Raw genomic sequence first — 17,973 nt, forward strand, 5'->3', positions numbered from 1 at the left:
TTGGAAAATCCCTGATAAATAAATAAATTATCGGATAATAACGAAACTTGGGAGGCACACCAACTATGAATAGGCTTATTATTATATATAATATAACAAGGAGCTAGGGGTAGGGTTTGAAACATAGTTTCACTTTTGAGTTCGCTGTCATCAGGTTCTCTCTCCCTGTAGCCTACATAAATCTGTGTTAGTAAATTATAATCTAATAAGTGACTAAGTCTATATAGTGAACTGGTGATTGTGAAGGTTCTACCTAACTTGGACCTGATCATATCTCTTCCTGTTTAGCATAATTATCATCCGATTTAGGGATTGAGTGATTGACTACATATATTTTCATATGTTTTTCTCTCTAGCTTGGTAAGAGCAGTTACAGTTTAGAGATCCAGATCAAGTCATGGTGGGTGTAGTAGCAAGATGCGTGAAATCGTTGTGGTCAGCTCGCCAGGGTGCTTTAGATTTACTCCCTTTAATGCCATTGCCACTCGCAGGTTATTTTTACCTTCAACAGGGAAAGCTATTGGCTGAATTCACAGAGGTAAAGAAGACGACTGATGAAATTATCATATCGATGATTAGAGTCGGAGAGCAATGATCGGTCATTAATTATCTTTAAGTTTTTTTTTTTTTTTTCCAAACGATTTTTATATTATTCTTGATACAATGGTTTCCATATGATGGGCACGCAGGATTTATCTGTTCAGCTTTCATATGATTCAATATTTCCTATTATTGCATTGACAAATATTTGTGTAAGATATTCTAGTATTACTTAAGATTTAATTGTGCAAGATTCTGGAAATTAAAAAACAAATTTAATTAATGAAGTCAAATTAAAATGGGTACCAAGGGAACTCTAATCCTGCATAGTGCATATATATATATATATGTATATATATATATATTCTTACTAAAAGTTTAATTCCACCATTTCTCTGCTCCTGCTATAATTACAGATGATTTCCATTGTAAGTTTGTAACAACATTCAACATTAATAAAGCAAATTCAGATGAAAAAAGTGATATAATTTGGAAACGCTTAATTTATTCATTAACACAAGATGACCAGATGGGTATTTTATTTATACACGATGAGATTCCTTATGTGATAGAACCGTATCACATATCAATATTCTACATATATATTAATATATCCTAATAAATAGTTATATTATATATGAGCATATTATGTCAGGTAAGTAGAAAAAAAAAACACAGATTACCTAATTGACATTTACTTATTGATCGGACAATTATGCATGTGCCAAAACTAACGAAACTTGGAACTTGGAAGGCTCACAAACTATGAATTCCTAATTCCTATATAAAGAGGGACTTCGAGGGAGGAAGGGTTTGTTTGGAACACAAGTTTCACTTTTAAGTTCGAGAACGCTTTGAGCTGTCATCAGGTTCTCTCTCCCTAGCTCCCGCTAGATCTTGTTCCTCGAAATTTATATATATCTCGATTTCTTTAATTTCTGTTTAGCATATTATATCATCCGAATTAGGGATTGACTATCTATATATGTTTTTCTTTTCTTAAGAGCAGTTTACAGTTAGCGTCTTAGAGATCCAGATCGAGTCATGGCGCTTGGGGTAGCAAGATATGTGAAATGTTGTTGTCAACTCGCCAGGGTGCTATAGATTTAATCACGGTAATGCAATTACCAGTCCTTGGTTATATTTGCTATCAATAGAAAAAGCAATTGGATATTTTCCGAGAGTACAGGATGAGGACTGATACAGTGATTAGAGGAATGTTTAGAGTCGGAGATCAGTGATCGGTCATAGATGACCTCAAGGTTTTGTTTTTTGTTTATGTTTTTTTTTTTTTTTTTTTTTTTTACTATTCCATGAAACTATGATCTCTTTCGTTCGTAGAAAAGTTATAATATCAGAGATGGCGTTAATGCTACTTTACACCACTAAACCCATAATTTTTTTATATCATATCTTTCTCTTGGTTCAAGAAGATGAGGAAAATTAAAAAAATATGGTGAGGGCAGGTCAATTGAGGAGTTCTTTTGACTTATAATAATCTGCATTAACCAAACTTTTCAGTTTCTTCTCGTAGAAGTCAGGATGAATGATCAGCTAGGGAGGCTGTTCACATATTCAAACCCTAATAGCTTGATAGAAAGATCAGTGATCAGCTAACTTGATAGAAAGTTTGTAATTGTCATTGATGAAATACCGAAACAGCGTCGTTTCAGGGATTCATTCTCCTTTGATATCACAAACCAAAACAGAGCGTTATGCGAACAAAAAACAAGTCCCACAGTGATCCGACGTTTCCTTGTAAGAAAGTACAATTGGGAAATCATGCATTCACAAATAAAAATTACCCACCTTTTGATTAAATATTTGTCACGTGGATTGAAGTTCCAACAAACACTCGCAAAAACATAGTCAGGTTCTTCAACTTATATAATGCAATCCACCCGGTGGTACTTGTAGCAAGAGTTAGGATTAGAGATTCAAGATTTTTGGAGTAAATATATATATACCTGCAGGTTTTGATAACCAAACTTTTCAGTTTCTTCTTCTTTGACGAATCGAAGAAGTCAGGATGAATGATCAGCTAGCTAGGAAGGATCCTCACAAGGCTGTTGGTATAACACTGCGTATTCTCTTGAAGGACAAACTGACAAGGTTGAGCCATGGTATAACACTGCGTATTCTCTTGAGAAGATAACCAAATTCGCCATTCAGGTTGGCTTATGATTTGATAATTTCCTGAAGATCTGCTTATACTTGTATATTTATTTTTCCTCTGCTCGAATTTATATTCTGTTTGATTCAATATTTTTCTCTTACTCTGGAAGAAGTTCAATTTTGGTTGGTGCTTAACACAAACAGGAGTGGGTGCAGTCTGCCCCGGATGTAAACCTGCTTCAGCCAACACCTAATGTATTCATTCCTACAGACTTTTCATTAAAGGATTTTAAGGATAAGGTTCAGTTCCATCACTTTAGTTACAATTTACAACTGTCTTTTAGAGTTTATAATGCATGAAGCAGTAATCGTATGTCACGTAATCTGAACAGGACATCTTTCCTGTTGTATTGAGAAAGACATCATTCTCAAGATTGTGGTATAAGCCTGATACAAAGTTCTTCAGACCAAAGGCATATGTTAAGATGGATTTCAACTGCCCCCTTGCAGTTAGCTCTCCCGACGCTGCGGTTCTTTCAAATATTTTTGTTTGGTTGCTGGAGGACTATTTGAATGAATATGGTAAGATTTGATAGATAGACCTCTTTCGGTTATTTCTCTTTCAACTACGGGTTTCTCGTGATATCTATCAAGAAATTGGTATGATAAATATGTGGAAAGGAAATTTTATTGTAGTTCTCGTCAATCTTTACTTTGATGTCTCAGCTTATTATGCTCAAAGTGCTGGTCTTGACTATGGATTGAGAATTTCGGACAATGGTTTTGAGGTGGGTTTGTACAAGGACACTGACGTTTCCTTGTGTATTTTGCTCAGTAAATTTTATGTTTGACTTACAGTTTCTCATTTCCAGTTGTCTCTTGTTGGCTTTAATCACAAATTGAGGATCTTGCTGTAAGCAGTCATTCAAAAGATAGCAAGATTCGAAGTTAAATCTGACAGGTTTTCTGTTATCAAGGTAACCTTGTTATTATACTTCGTCCCTCTTTCCAAATTACCACGACTCTCCTTTTAAGGGCTGTACGTGGTAAGATCTTGACAATCAGCCCTGTGAACAGATTTACCGAATACATGTTTTCTGCTTCCCTGTCCTGTAATAGGAAACAGTCACAAAGGCATACCAAAATTACAAATTTCAACAACCATATGAACAAGCAACGTATTACTGCTCACTAGTATTAGAAGACAAGAGTTGGCCTTGGACAGAGGAGCTTGATGCTGTTTCTCATTTGGAAGCTGAAGACTTGGCTAAGTTCGTTCCAGTGCTGCTGTCAAGGACATTTGTTGAATGCTATATAGCAGGTATCAACATTATCCCTGCTGTATGATTGTATTTGGTCTCTAACACGTTCTTTTCTTATAGCGGTTGTGGTGTCTTATTTCAGGAAATGTTGAGAAGGATGAAGCTGAATCAATGGCCAAGCATATTGAAGATGTTCTTTTTACCGACCCAAAACCTATTTTTCGTCCGTTATTTCCATCCCAGTTCCTGACAAATAGGGTTACAGAGCTCAGAACAGGAAGAAAATGCTTTTACCATCATGAAGGTTCAAACTCCAGTGATGAGAATTCTGCTCTAGTGCATTATATTCAGGTATAGTTGTGAGTTGTGACTACGATAAGTCGATAACCATCGAAATAATTAAGCGGCATCACTGAGAAGTTTTTTGCATGTCTTATAAAGCTTTTCTTGTAAATCTTGGTATTTAGACTCTTTGTGAGTTTTTTTTCTTCTAATTGACCTTCGTGTTCTTGCTAACGGAAATTGGTTTACCACGAACAGGTTCATCAAGATGAATATTCCATGAATAGTAAACTTCAGCTTTTCGAGCTAATTGCAAAGCAAGCCACATTTCACCAGCTTAGAACAATTGAGCAACTTGGCTACATCACTTCACTTTCTCTGAGGTACATAGGAGTTTCTCGTGTGTTTGAATATTTACTGAGTTGTGTTTGATGCATACCCTCTTTTCTGCAATACAGCAACGATTCTGGCGTCTATGGTGTTCAGTTCATTATTCAGTCTTCAGTTAAGGTACCAACTTGCATTGCCTCTCTATCACTCAGAATTTGGATAGTTAATGCAGATCTGTTTAACTTCCTTTAAGTTTATCGTTAATAGGGTCCTGGACATATTGATTCGAGGGTTGAGTCTCTACTCAAGGACCTTGAGAGTAAACTTTACAATATAAGCGATGAAGAATTCAAGGTAAGTTGTGACACAAGCAGGTACTATAGATGATATCTGCTTTACTTGAGACAAACATTGATGCGCTAATTGACATGGCTTTCTCTTCAGAGCAATGTAACAACTTTGATAGACATGAAGCTCGAAAAAGACAAGAACTTGGATGAGGAATCCTGGTTTTACTGGGCAGAGATTCAAACTGGGACACTCAAATTCAACCGCATAGATGCAGAGGTAATCTCCTCCTTTCCAACTTCTAAGCAATATTAAGAACCCTTGTACTTGCATGGTCAGTCTTCTTCGAACAAGTGTTAATACAAGCGATCGATGGAATGAGTTGGGGTTTGGTCTATGGTTAGGTGGCTGCACTAAGAGAGCTACAGAAGCACGAGTTGATAGATTTCTTTGACGAATACATAAAGGTTGACGCACCAAATAAGAAATCCTTGAGCATATGCGTATATGGAAACCAGCATTTGAAGGAAATACAATCTGACAAAGACAAAATTCGATCACCACTGATAGAAATCGAAGACATTGTTGGTTTCAGAAAGTCTCAACCTCTTTACGGGTCGTTGAAACTTTGAGGAGGTACCAACTCTTTTTCAGAGATTTATATACAAGTACAACAAACAGAGACATATGCCAAAGCGAATCAGTAGAGTTAGTCATATTAAAGTTAACATTTGGATCCAAAGTCATGGAAAATTCAAAGTAATATTATAAAGATGATACTTGACGTCATAATATACACACTTATTTGATGAAAGTTTATGACATAGTTATTCAAGATATTCATCTAGCATATATAGATTTTTCTTAGTTATATTATATCATATTCAACTACTGTTTAGGTCCCAATTTTATAATTTTCTAACAAAAAAAAAAAAAAAAAGAAAAATCAACGGTGGAGTTGACAACTTGGCGTTGACCAATAGTTTCGTTGCCCCTTGGTACTCTTATTAATTGGGGGGAAATACACCGTTGATAATAATAGTTAGATCTCTAACCAACCACACAGTGGATAATGACACTAGATTAGAGACAAAAAGGAAAGACCTTGGACCATAACATAATAGTGAAGAATCTAACTATCACAAGTAATCGCCGTTGGATCTGTACTACTTGGGAAAACATACACCGTTGATATTTTTAATCATACGTAGACTGTAGCACAGTAGATTACTGAAATAAAAGAAAGACGTTAGAAAGACATAATAATAAGAGCGAAGAAAGAAGACTAATAAAAAAAGTCTACAAACAATCCCAAAAGAAATCGAAAGGTTGATGATGGCCACGCCCACGGCGACGGCGGATGGAGGTGACGAGATACTGAAGCCACGTACGGACACGAGAGAATATCGGAGGATTGTACTTAAGAATTCGCTGGAAGTGTTGTTAATCAGCGATCCAGAGACTGACAAAGTAAGCTCTGGAAGATACTTTTACCGATAAAATAAAATAATAATCTGAAGATTAATTTTGTATCGGTGCTCTCTTAGTGTGCTGCTTCGATGAACGTTAGCGTCGGATCGTTCTCGGACCCAGAAGGATTGGAAGGCCTAGCTCATTTCCTTGGTACTTTTTTTTGATTCCCAGTTTTTGTTTTATCTTCTTCTAAGTAGTCAAATTCGTTTAATGAGAGAGAGAGAGTCACTTCTTTAATTATCAGAGCATATGCTATTTTATGCAAGTGAAAAATTCCCTGAAGAAAATGGTTTGTTCAAGTATGTCGCTGAGGTAATAATGTTCTTCTCCTGCTTTGCTCTGGAATACAAAATTGATCTTAATTCTTGCATATTGAAATGATGCTCTTCTATATATTCTAAGGCGCTTATTAAATTATGTTTTTTTTCTTGTTTGTAGCATGGAGGGAGTTCAAATGCTTATACAACTACTGAAGATACAAACTACCATTTCGATATCAACACTGATTCTTTTGATGAAGCTTTGGACAGGTTGACTTGCTTTTGCTTCTTTATTTGTTTTCTGCTCGCTTACTAATAATGTTATCTGATCTGCCTTTTTTTGATTGTGTAACCAGGTTTGCACAGTTCTTTATCAAACCACTGATGTCTGCTGATGCTACCATGAGAGAGATCAAGGCTGTCGACTCTGGTTTGCTTTTTTTTTTTTTTTTTTTTTCACTTTCTTGATACCTCTCCCGTTGAAATTTGTTGATATAACATACTCTAACATGTTCTCTCTTATCCAGAGCATCAGAAAAATCTGTTGTATGATTCTAGGCGTATGCGCCAGGTATTTTCCCTTGCTCTCAAGGACAATTATTGTATTACATCAATCCATTTAGTTAATTACTGTACTACTTTTATATATATCTAAGCCCTGAAAATTTTACAACCCACAAGTGTGTGTTGATGTGTATTTAGCATCTCACTTAATTTTTGTCTTCCTTTTCCGTTGACACAGGTACAAAGGCATTTAAGTAGAACAGACCATCCATATCACAAATTTGCCTCAGGTTCATGTTCGACCCATTTTTAAGGATTGGTTTTGGCTGGCGTTCATAAGAAAAGTTAATGGTCGTTCCCTGCTAAGAAAGTGATAATTTTGCTTAGGTAACATGGATACACTTCATGTACAACCCGAAGCAAAAGGAATAGATATAAGGAGTGAGCTGATTAAATTCTATGATGAACACTATTCTGCCAACATCATGCATCTGGTTGTTTATGCAAAGGGTAGGTTTTGGAGCTAACCCAATACTCAAATCTCTTTTATTTTCAGAACACAGAAGTATAGCATTAACATATATGACATTTATACATGTCTTTCCTCTGGATGTCTTCAGAAAACCTTGATAAAACTCAAGGTCTAGTGGAAGAGTTGTTCCAGGATATTCGAAACACGGACAAGGGTATTCCTAGATTTCCTGGTCAGCCGTGTACTCTAGACCATTTGCAGGTCGTGCTCCTTATTTCAGTGATAGCATTTAACGAGACGAAGATATATACATGTTAAAATGTTGCTAAGGTGTGATGGTGTTTATTTTTCATTGATTTTAGATTCTTGTGAAGGTTGTTCCAATAAGGCAGGGACATGAGCTTCTTGTTTCATGGCCTGTAACTCCTAGCATTCTCCATTATGAAGAAGGACCATGCAAGTACATTGGCCGTCTAATTGGTCACGAAGGCGAAGGGAGTTTGTTTCATGCCTTAAAAATCTTAGGTAGGTTTTCTTAAGGGTCAAACTAATAAATGATTTGGCATGTAATAAATTGAAAAGTTGTTGTAGTCTCCAGCTCTCTCTTTCTGGTTATGATTCTTTACTTTTTTTTGGAGGATAAGTTACGTTGTTTCGGCTGTCGGCTGATAGTCACGAGAAATCATAAAGATTAGTTGTTTCCTGGAATAACGTTTTTGGAGTATGAGTTGTTTCCCCTGTATTAGTCGCTGTGAATATTACAGAGCACTTATTTACATTGCCTCGTAGACAGTTAGAAAAGTGCTTTAGAAAGCTGTTCTTTGTTGTTTCAGCTGTAGATGGTAGCTATAAAAAATATTTCCTATCTTGGTGTGTTGTATAGGCTACACAAAAAAATGATGGTGTCCTGACTATTTTCCGGAAGAGAGTAATATGGGAGGTTTTATTTATTTTTGTGGAGCTGGCTAGGGAAGTGTTTGTCTCAACTGCTTTACTCAAAATAAGTTGCTCAACTGCTTGTATACTTCAATTTTGTGATACAGACCTGTGTATCAGCAGTGCTGCAATTAGTAATCTTGCCTTATTTTCTTAATACTTCCACAGGTTGGGCAACGAGACTGCATGCTGGTGAAGCATGGTTGAGTATAGAGTATTCATTCTTCAATGTTTCCATAACTCTTACTGATTCTGGCCAAGGTGGGTTACTGTATTGTTTCATGTTTTGTTATAACATTCTCAGAAGCTTGTTGTATTGGTGTCTTCATGTCCTATATTACTCAGTACCTGATATGATCTTGAATTTTTGTATTTTGATTTGTACACAGAGCATATGCAAGATATTATAGGATTGTTGTTCAGACACATTAACCTTATACAACAGTCTGGTGTTTCCCAATGGATTTTCGATGAGGTATTGGTATTATTAAGCTGTACATGACTTGACTTATGTTTCCAAATTTTTTCTGTTATTGTCTGCTTTTTAAACTGGCTAGTATTCCTATTGATTCAGTGTTCTTACACAGTTTGATACATTTGTCATTGTTGTTATAGCTCTCAGCTATCTGTGAGGCAGAGTTTCATTATCAAGCCAAAATACACCCAATGTCTTATGCAATACGTATATCATCAAGCATGACGGTAATATAGTATTTTTCAGCTGTTCAATCTATTTCTCATACTTTTCCTGTCATTTAAGCTTCGTTTGTATTTATATCTGTAGTTTGCCTTTACGATGACAAAGAGTAGAATAGATGCTTATCTTATACAATCTCATTACTAGATCACACCCATATGAAGTTTGATCTTTGTGTCTGAAGTTCGGCAACTCGGTTTCTTGGCTAAACATTTCACTTTTTGTTTTAATCTTCTGTTTCTTATTCCAATTTTGTTTCAGATATACCCAACCAAGCATTGGCTAGTTAGATCATCACTGCCATGGAAATTTAATCCAGCTAGTGTGGAAAAGGTTCTCGATGAGCTTTCTCCCAATAATGTTCGGTAAGTCTCGTCTTCTACACTCATAGGTTTTCATTGAACTAAATTTGTATTTGTCCCATTTATTCTGAGGACGGTGCTAAATGTTTTTATTGCTATCAGCCATATGATCTCTATATTAAGTAGTTCAAGAATTGATCTCTATTTGTAGAATCTTTTGGAAATCAAATAAATTTGAAGGTGAAACTGACAAGGTTGAGCCATGGTATAACACTCCTTATTCTCTTGAGAAGATGACTAAATTCACCATTCAGGTTGGGCTTTTGATGTATTGATTTCCTGAAGATCCTTCTATACTTGCATGTTTGATTCAGTATTTTTCTATTACTCTGGAGGAAGTTCAGTTTTGATTTGTGATTAACAATTACAGGAGTGGGTGCAGTCTGCTCCTGAAGTAAATCTGCAGCTACCAACACCTAATATCTACATTCCTACGGATTTTTCATTAAAGGATGTTAAGGATAAGGTTCAGTTCCATCACTCTAGTTACAATTTACAAATGTCTTTAAAATGTATAAAGCAGTAATCTTATGTCAAGTTCTGGAACAGGACATCTTTCCTGTTTTGTTGAGAAAGACATCATTCTCAAGATTGTGGTATAAGCCTGATACAAAGTTCTTCAGACCAAAGGCATATGTTAAGATGGATTTCAACTGCCCCCTTGCAGTCAGCTCTCCAGATGCTGCGGTTCTTTCAAATATTTTTGTTTCTCTGCTAGAGGACTATTTGAATGAATATGGTAAGATTTGATACATTAGAACTCGGTTATTTCTCTTTCAGTATAGCCTTTCTACATTATCACTACTCAGTTATTTATTACAATAGCTCTGCTGGGAGTTCCTTGCTTTATATTGCATTTCTTCTAAGGCAAGTTAAAATATGTTATATTGAAGAACGGAATAAAAATAGATTTAGGTGATAAGCCTTCCTAGTTTTTGTTATTATATCGGGAAAACTGTTTCATCAATCTGTATACTTCTATGTTTCAGCTTATTATGCTCATGTTGCTGGTCTCCGCTATGGATTAAGTCTTTCGAAAAATGGTTTTGAGGTGGGTTTGCACAAACTTCTGACGTTTTCTCGTGTCTTTTGCTCGACGAATTGATCATATTAGACTAACAGTTTCTCATTTCCAGCTCTCTCTTGTTGGCTTTAATCACAAAATGAGTATCTTGCTGGAAGCTATCATTCGAAAGATAGCAAAATTCCAAGTGAAACCTGATAGGTTTTCTGTTATCAAGGTAACCTTATTAGCTAGTAGAGATATTATCCAGTAAGCATTGTACCAGATTTGTTGACTAATAAAAAGTCTACAAACAATGCCAAAAGAAATCGAAAGGTTTGCTTTAAGAATTAAAGCATCCCTTCAATACGTAGACTCTCATTGCTTGTTACTGCTCAATAGACCCAATTTCTTAAGTAGAGATATTATCCAATAAGCATTGTACCAGATTTGCTGAATAATCCATGTTTTCATGCTTCCTTGTCCTATATTATAGGAAACAGTCACAAAGGCATACAAAAATTACAAATTCCGACAACCGTATGAACAAGCAATGAGTTACTGCTCAATGGTATTACAAGATAACTCTTGGCCTTGGACAGAGAAATTAGATGCTCTTTCTTGTTTGGAAGCTGAAGACTTGGCGAATTTTGTTCCAATGTTGTTATCGAGGACGTTTGTTGAGTGCTATATAGCAGGTCGCAACTCATTATCCCTGCTCTATGATATAGTCTTTGGTCTCTAGTCCTTTTTGTTTTTGTGTCAGTCATATAATTAAATAGAAACTCGTTTCAGGAAATGTTGAGAAGAGTGAAGCTGAGTCAATGGTCAAGCATATGGAAGATGTTCTTTTTAATGACCCAAAACCTATCTGTCGTCCGCTACTTCCATCTCAGTTCCTGACAAGCAGAGTTGCAGAGCTCGGAACAGGAATGAAATACTTCTACCATCAAGAAGGCTCAAACCCCAGCGATGAAAACTCTGCTCTAGTGCATTATATTCAGGTACACTTGCGACAAGATTAATACATCTTATTGGCCTCATCAACCAGATTTTGCACGTCTTATAAAGCATTTCTTGTAGATTTTGGTACTTAGACTCATCATGAGTGTAGAAGGTTGCTTCTTGCTAACATAAATTGGTTTCCCAAGAACAGATTCATCAAGATGAATTTTCCATGAATATCAAACTTCAGCTATTTAAACTTGTCGCAAAGCAAACAACTTTTCACCAGCTTAGGACAGTTGAGCAACTTGGTTACATCACTTGTCTTTCTCAAAGGTACATAAATATTTTTCTCATACTTTTGAATGCTCCTGAGTTCTCGCTGATCCATAAATAATTATGTTTCTGCGACACAGAAACGATTCTGGTGTCTATGGTCTGCAGTTCTATGTTCAGTCTTCAGTAAAGGTACCAAACTACCAAACTGTCTTGTCTCTCTGCCACTCGGACTTTACATAACCCTTTCTAGCTAATGCATTAATCTCCTTGAGTTTGCTGTTAAAAGGGTCCTGGACATATTGATTCAAGGGTCGAGTCACTACTCAAGGATCTTGAGCGTAAACTTTACATGATGAGCGATGAGGAATTTAAGGTGAGAAGGCACAACCAAATATTGTATATCATATTTGCTTTGCTGGAACTTAACATTGTGGTGCAACGAGATATCTCACTAATTGACATGACTTGCTACTCAGAGCAACGTAACAGCTTTGATAGACATGAAGCTTGAAAAAGCCAAGAACTTGAACGAGGAATCCCGATTTTACTGGGGAGAGATTCAAAAAGGGACACTTAAATTCAACCGTAAAGATGCAGAGGTATAATAGACAAAACACCTATTACCAACTTTCTTCCTATAGCAATCTCTGAATTAAGAACCTTGTACTTGCATGGAGAGTCTTCTTCAAAGAAACAACTAAGTTGTTGTGTAAATTATTAGGTGGCTGCACTGAGAGGGCTAAAGAAGGAAGAATTGATAGATTTCTTCGACAGATACATAAAGGTTGATGCATTGAAAAAGAAATCGTTGAGTGTATGCGTTTACGGAAACCAACATGTAAAGGAAATGGCATCTGACAAAGACAAAGTTGTGTCACCATCCATAAAAGTCGAAGACATTGTTGGTTTCAGAAACTCTCAACCTCTTTACGGATCGTTGAGCGGATGTGGACAGCTGAAACTGTGATGAGGTCCCAACACTTCTCAAGGGATATACACAAAGGTCCGGCGCTAGGGTGGTGTTTTGAAAAAAAATTACAAGGTTTTAGGCCCTTAATGTTTGAGATTTTGACAAAAAAACACTCCAAATTTCTTAAATCTACAGATAAGACCTTCAAATTATTAAAAAAAAAAAATTTGCACAAGGTCTAAGGAAAATTTGAGCCGGCCACAAACACTCATATACGAAAAATGTGAACAATGTATTTGTTAGAAAACTCTGCATCAGTAACGACTGGTTTATATTTGGATGTAATAAGTGATCGAAATCGGTGAGCTGTACATCAGTACATATATTAAAATGGCTGCCTGTTTAAACCCTCATAGCTTGATAGACAGCTCAAATATCTCACTATTGAAAAATTTCAAGTTAGCTGATCACTGATCTTTCTATCAATCTATTAGGGTTTGAATATGTGAACAGCCTTCCTAGCTGAAGTGCCACGAAGGCTGTTCACATATTCAAACCCTAATAGATTGATAGAAAGATCAGTGATCAGCTAACTTGAATATTTTTCAATAGTGAGATATTTGAGCTGTCTATCAAGCTATGAGGGTTTCAACAGGCAGCCATTTTAATATATGTACTGATGCTACAGCTCACCGATTTCGATCACTTATTACATCCAAATATAAACCAGTCGTTACTGATGCAGAGTTTTCTAACAAATACATTGTTCACATTTTTCGTATATGAGTGTTTGTGGCCGGCTCAAATTTTCCTTAGACCTTGTGCAAATTTTTTTTTTTTAATAATTTGAAGGTCTTATCTGTAGATTTAAGAAATTTGGAGTGTTTTTTTGTCAAAATCTCAAACATTAAGGGCCTAAAACCTTGTAATTTTTTTTCAAAACACCACCCTAGCGCCGGACCTTTGTGTATATCCCTTGAGAAGTGTTGGGACCTCATCACAGTTTCAGCTGTCCACATCCGCTCAACGATCCGTAAAGAGGTTGAGAGTTTCTGAAACCAACAATGTCTTCGACTTTTATGGATGGTGACACAACTTTGTCTTTGTCAGATGCCATTTCCTTTACATGTTGGTTTCCGTAAACGCATACACTCAACGATTTCTTTTTCAATGCATCAACCTTTATGTATCTGTCGAAGAAATCTATCAATTCTTCCTTCTTTAGCCCTCTCAGTGCAGCCACCTAATAATTTACACAACAACTTAGTTGTTTCTTTGAAGAAGACTCTCCATGCAAGTACAAGGTTCTTAATTCAGAGATTGCTATAGGAAGAAAGTTGGTAATAGGTGTTTTGTCTATTATACCTCTGCATCTTTACGGTTGAATTTAAGTGTCCCTTTTTGAATCTCTCCCCAGTAAAATCGGGATTCCTCGTTCAAGTTCTTGGCTTTTTCAAGCTTCATGTCTATCAAAGCTGTTACGTTGCTCTGAGTAGCAAGTCATGTCAATTAGTGAGATATCTCGTTGCACCACAATGTTAAGTTCCAGCAAAGCAAATATGATATACAATATTTGGTTGTGCCTTCTCACCTTAAATTCCTCATCGCTCATCATGTAAAGTTTACGCTCAAGATCCTTGAGTAGTGACTCGACCCTTGAATCAATATGTCCAGGACCCTTTTAACAGCAAACTCAAGGAGATTAATGCATTAGCTAGAAAGGGTTATGTAAAGTCCGAGTGGCAGAGAGACAAGACAGTTTGGTAGTTTGGTACCTTTACTGAAGACTGAACATAGAACTGCAGACCATAGACACCAGAATCGTTTCTGTGTCGCAGAAACATAATTATTTATGGATCAGCGAGAACTCAGGAGCATTCAAAAGTATGAGAAAAATATTTATGTACCTTTGAGAAAGACAAGTGATGTAACCAAGTTGCTCAACTGTCCTAAGCTGGTGAAAAGTTGTTTGCTTTGCGACAAGTTTAAATAGCTGAAGTTTGATATTCATGGAAAATTCATCTTGATGAATCTGTTCTTGGGAAACCAATTTATGTTAGCAAGAAGCAACCTTCTACACTCATGATGAGTCTAAGTACCAAAATCTACAAGAAATGCTTTATAAGACGTGCAAAATCTGGTTGATGAGGCCAATAAGATGTATTAATCTTGTCGCAAGTGTACCTGAATATAATGCACTAGAGCAGAGTTTTCATCGCTGGGGTTTGAGCCTTCTTGATGGTAGAAGTATTTCATTCCTGTTCCGAGCTCTGCAACTCTGCTTGTCAGGAACTGAGATGGAAGTAGCGGACGACAGATAGGTTTTGGGTCATTAAAAAGAACATCTTCCATATGCTTGACCATTGACTCAGCTTCACTCTTCTCAACATTTCCTGAAACGAGTTTCTATTTAATTATATGACTGACACAAAAACAAAAAGGACTAGAGACCAAAGACTATATCATAGAGCAGGGATAATGAGTTGCGACCTGCTATATAGCACTCAACAAACGTCCTCGATAACAACATTGGAACAAAATTCGCCAAGTCTTCAGCTTCCAAACAAGAAAGAGCATCTAATTTCTCTGTCCAAGGCCAAGAGTTATCTTGTAATACCATTGAGCAGTAACTCATTGCTTGTTCATACGGTTGTCGGAATTTGTAATTTTTGTATGCCTTTGTGACTGTTTCCTATAATATAGGACAAGGAAGCATGAAAACATGGATTATTCAGCAAATCTGGTACAATGCTTATTGGATAATATCTCTACTTAAGAAATTGGGTCTATTGAGCAGTAACAAGCAATGAGAGTCTACGTATTGAAGGGATGCTTTAATTCTTAAAGCAAACCTTTCGATTTCTTTTGGCATTGTTTGTAGACTTTTTATTAGTCAACAAATCTGGTACAATGCTTACTGGATAATATCTCTACTAGCTAATAAGGTTACCTTGATAACAGAAAACCTATCAGGTTTCACTTGGAATTTTGCTATCTTTCGAATGATAGCTTCCAGCAAGATACTCATTTTGTGATTAAAGCCAACAAGAGAGAGCTGGAAATGAGAAACTGTTAGTCTAATATGATCAATTCGTCGAGCAAAAGACACGAGAAAACGTCAGAAGTTTGTGCAAACCCACCTCAAAACCATTTTTCGAAAGACTTAATCCATAGCGGAGACCAGCAACATGAGCATAATAAGCTGAAACATAGAAGTATACAGATTGATGAAACAGTTTTCCCGATATAATAACAAAAACTAGGAAGGCTTATCACCTAAATCTATTTTTATTCCGTTCTTCAATATAACATATTTTAACTTGCCTTAGAAGAAATGCAATATAAAGCAAGGAACTCCCAGCAGAGCTATTGTAATAAATAACTGAGTAGTGATAATGTAGAAAGGCTATACTGAAAGAGAAATAACCGAGTTCTAATGTATCAAATCTTACCATATTCATTCAAATAGTCCTCTAGCAGAGAAACAAAAATATTTGAAAGAACCGCAGCATCTGGAGAGCTGACTGCAAGGGGGCAGTTGAAATCCATCTTAACATATGCCTTTGGTCTGAAGAACTTTGTATCAGGCTTATACCACAATCTTGAGAATGATGTCTTTCTCAACAAAACAGGAAAGATGTCCTGTTCCAGAACTTGACATAAGATTACTGCTTTATACATTTTAAAGACATTTGTAAATTGTAACTAGAGTGATGGAACTGAACCTTATCCTTAACATCCTTTAATGAAAAATCCGTAGGAATGTAGATATTAGGTGTTGGTAGCTGCAGATTTACTTCAGGAGCAGACTGCACCCACTCCTGTAATTGTTAATCACAAATCAAAACTGAACTTCCTCCAGAGTAATAGAAAAATACTGAATCAAACATGCAAGTATAGAAGGATCTTCAGGAAATCAATACATCAAAAGCCCAACCTGAATGGTGAATTTAGTCATCTTCTCAAGAGAATAAGGAGTGTTATACCATGGCTCAACCTTGTCAGTTTCACCTTCAAATTTATTTGATTTCCAAAAGATTCTACAAATAGAGATCAATTCTTGAACTACTTAATATAGAGATCATATGGCTGATAGCAATAAAAACATTTAGCACCGTCCTCAGAATAAATGGGACAAATACAAATTTAGTTCAATGAAAACCTATGAGTGTAGAAGACGAGACTTACCGAACATTATTGGGAGAAAGCTCATCGAGAACCTTTTCCACACTAGCTGGATTAAATTTCCATGGCAGTGATGATCTAACTAGCCAATGCTTGGTTGGGTATATCTGAAACAAAATTGGAATAAGAAACAGAAGATTAAAACAAAAAGTGAAATGTTTAGCCAAGAAACCGAGTTGCCGAACTTCAGACACAAAGATCAAACTTCATATGGGTGTGATCTAGTAATGAGATTGTATAAGATAAGCATCTATTCTACTCTGTGTCATCGTAAAGGCAAACTACAGATATAAATACAAACGAAGCTTAAATGACAGGAAAAGTATGAGAAATAGATTGAACAGCTGAAAAATACTATATTACCGTCATGCTTGATGATATACGTATTGCATAAGACATTGGGTGTATTTTGGCTTGATAATGAAACTCTGCCTCACAGATAGCTGAGAGCTATAACAACAATGACAAATGTATCAAACTGTGTAAGAACACTGAATCAATAGGAATACTAGCCAGTTTAAAAAAGCAGACAATAACAGAAAAAATTTGGAAACATAAGTCAAGTCATGTACAGCTTAATAATACCAATACCTCATCGAAAATCCATTGGGAAACACCAGACTGTTGTATAAGGTTAATGTGTCTGAACAACAATCCTATAATATCTTGCATATGCTCTGTGTACAAATCAAAATACAAAAATTCAAGATCATATCAGGTACTGAGTAATATAGGACATGAAGACACCAATACAACAAGCTTCTGAGAATGTTATAACAAAACATGAAACAATACAGTAACCCACCTTGGCCAGAATCAGTAAGGAGTTATGGAAACATTGAAGAATGAATACTCTATACTCAACCATGCTTCACCAGCATGCAGTCTCGTTGCCCAACCTGTGGAAGTATTAAGAAAATAAGGCAAGATTACTAATTGCAGCACTGCTGATACACAGGTCTGTATCACAAAATTGAAGTATACAAGCAGTTGAGCAACTTATTTTGAGTAAAGCAGTTTGAGACAAAACACTTCCCTAGCCAGCTCCACAAAAAATAAATAAAACCTCCCATATTACTCTCTTCCGGAAAAATAGTCAGGACACCATCATTTTTTTGTGTAGCCTATAC

At 36.1% G+C, this 17,973-nt stretch overlaps 1 protein-coding gene and 2 pseudogenes across 6 annotated transcripts; 2 read left to right on the top strand and 1 right to left on the bottom strand.

Annotated features, from left to right (window-relative positions):
• Window positions 1–397: 397 nt before the first annotated feature.
• LOC147946176 (insulin-degrading enzyme-like 2) lies at window positions 398–5,631 on the top strand (annotated as a pseudogene). The gene is made up of 13 exons (XR_015596324.1): window positions 398–491; window positions 2,639–2,712; window positions 2,860–2,955; window positions 3,048–3,237; window positions 3,382–3,443; window positions 3,528–3,632; window positions 3,775–3,976; window positions 4,060–4,268; window positions 4,458–4,582; window positions 4,658–4,709; window positions 4,797–4,883; window positions 4,974–5,096; window positions 5,222–5,631. The product of XR_015596324.1 is annotated as an insulin-degrading enzyme-like 2 (transcript).
• Window positions 5,632–6,068: 437 nt separating this feature from the next.
• On the top strand, window positions 6,069–13,067 carry LOC104775132 (insulin-degrading enzyme-like 2). Of its 4 annotated transcripts, none has more exons than XM_087510685.1 (26): window positions 6,069–6,287; window positions 6,365–6,440; window positions 6,535–6,602; window positions 6,729–6,820; window positions 6,907–6,980; window positions 7,078–7,121; window positions 7,293–7,344; window positions 7,442–7,564; window positions 7,675–7,787; window positions 7,889–8,051; window positions 8,631–8,723; window positions 8,852–8,937; window positions 9,078–9,164; window positions 9,421–9,524; window positions 9,673–9,775; window positions 9,892–9,987; window positions 10,071–10,260; window positions 10,511–10,572; window positions 10,658–10,762; window positions 11,021–11,222; window positions 11,320–11,528; window positions 11,681–11,805; window positions 11,886–11,937; window positions 12,035–12,121; window positions 12,225–12,347; window positions 12,470–13,067. In XM_087510685.1, the coding sequence occupies exons 1-26, from the start codon at window positions 6,150–6,152 to the stop codon at window positions 12,713–12,715; spliced, it is 2,913 nt and encodes a 970-aa protein (XP_087366811.1). In that variant the 5' UTR covers window positions 6,069–6,149; the 3' UTR covers window positions 12,716–13,067. The 4 variants fall into 4 exon arrangements, with proteins under 4 accessions (XP_087366811.1, XP_087366812.1, XP_087366813.1 ...); XM_087510686.1 differs by having other exon boundaries at window positions 6,080–6,287; window positions 7,901–8,051; XM_087510687.1 differs by lacking the exon at window positions 6,535–6,602 and having other exon boundaries at window positions 6,082–6,287.
• Window positions 13,068–13,477: 410 nt separating this feature from the next.
• On the bottom strand, window positions 13,478–17,916 carry LOC147946177 (insulin-degrading enzyme-like 2; annotated as a pseudogene). Its single transcript, XR_015596325.1, has 17 exons — window positions 17,910–17,916; window positions 17,649–17,841; window positions 17,435–17,520; window positions 17,207–17,293; window positions 16,847–16,950; window positions 16,596–16,698; window positions 16,384–16,479; window positions 16,111–16,300; window positions 15,799–15,860; window positions 15,609–15,713; window positions 15,149–15,350; window positions 14,843–15,051; window positions 14,566–14,690; window positions 14,434–14,485; window positions 14,250–14,336; window positions 14,024–14,146; window positions 13,478–13,901 (listed from the first exon to the last, which is right to left on the bottom strand). The product of XR_015596325.1 is annotated as an insulin-degrading enzyme-like 2 (transcript).
• Between the last annotated feature and the right edge of the window lie 57 nt (window positions 17,917–17,973).

The sequence above is a fragment of the Camelina sativa genome, chromosome 4 (genome assembly GCF_030686135.1).
Source record: "Camelina sativa cultivar CO46 ecotype springtype chromosome 4, ASM3068613v1".
Classification (NCBI taxonomy): Eukaryota; Viridiplantae; Streptophyta; class Magnoliopsida; order Brassicales; family Brassicaceae; genus Camelina; species Camelina sativa.

Excerpts from the sequence above, each read along its gene's own strand:
- LOC104775132 (XM_087510685.1), top strand. The coding sequence starts at position 6,150 with ATGATGGCCACGCCCACGGCGACGGCGGATGGAGGTGACGAGATACTG. Across the intron at positions 10,573-10,657 it reads TTTCGAAAAATGGTTTTGAG|CTCTCTCTTGTTGGCTTTAA; the intron begins GTGGGTTTGCAC and ends TCTCATTTCCAG. Across the intron at positions 11,223-11,319 it reads TGTTGAGTGCTATATAGCAG|GAAATGTTGAGAAGAGTGAA; the intron begins GTCGCAACTCAT and ends AACTCGTTTCAG.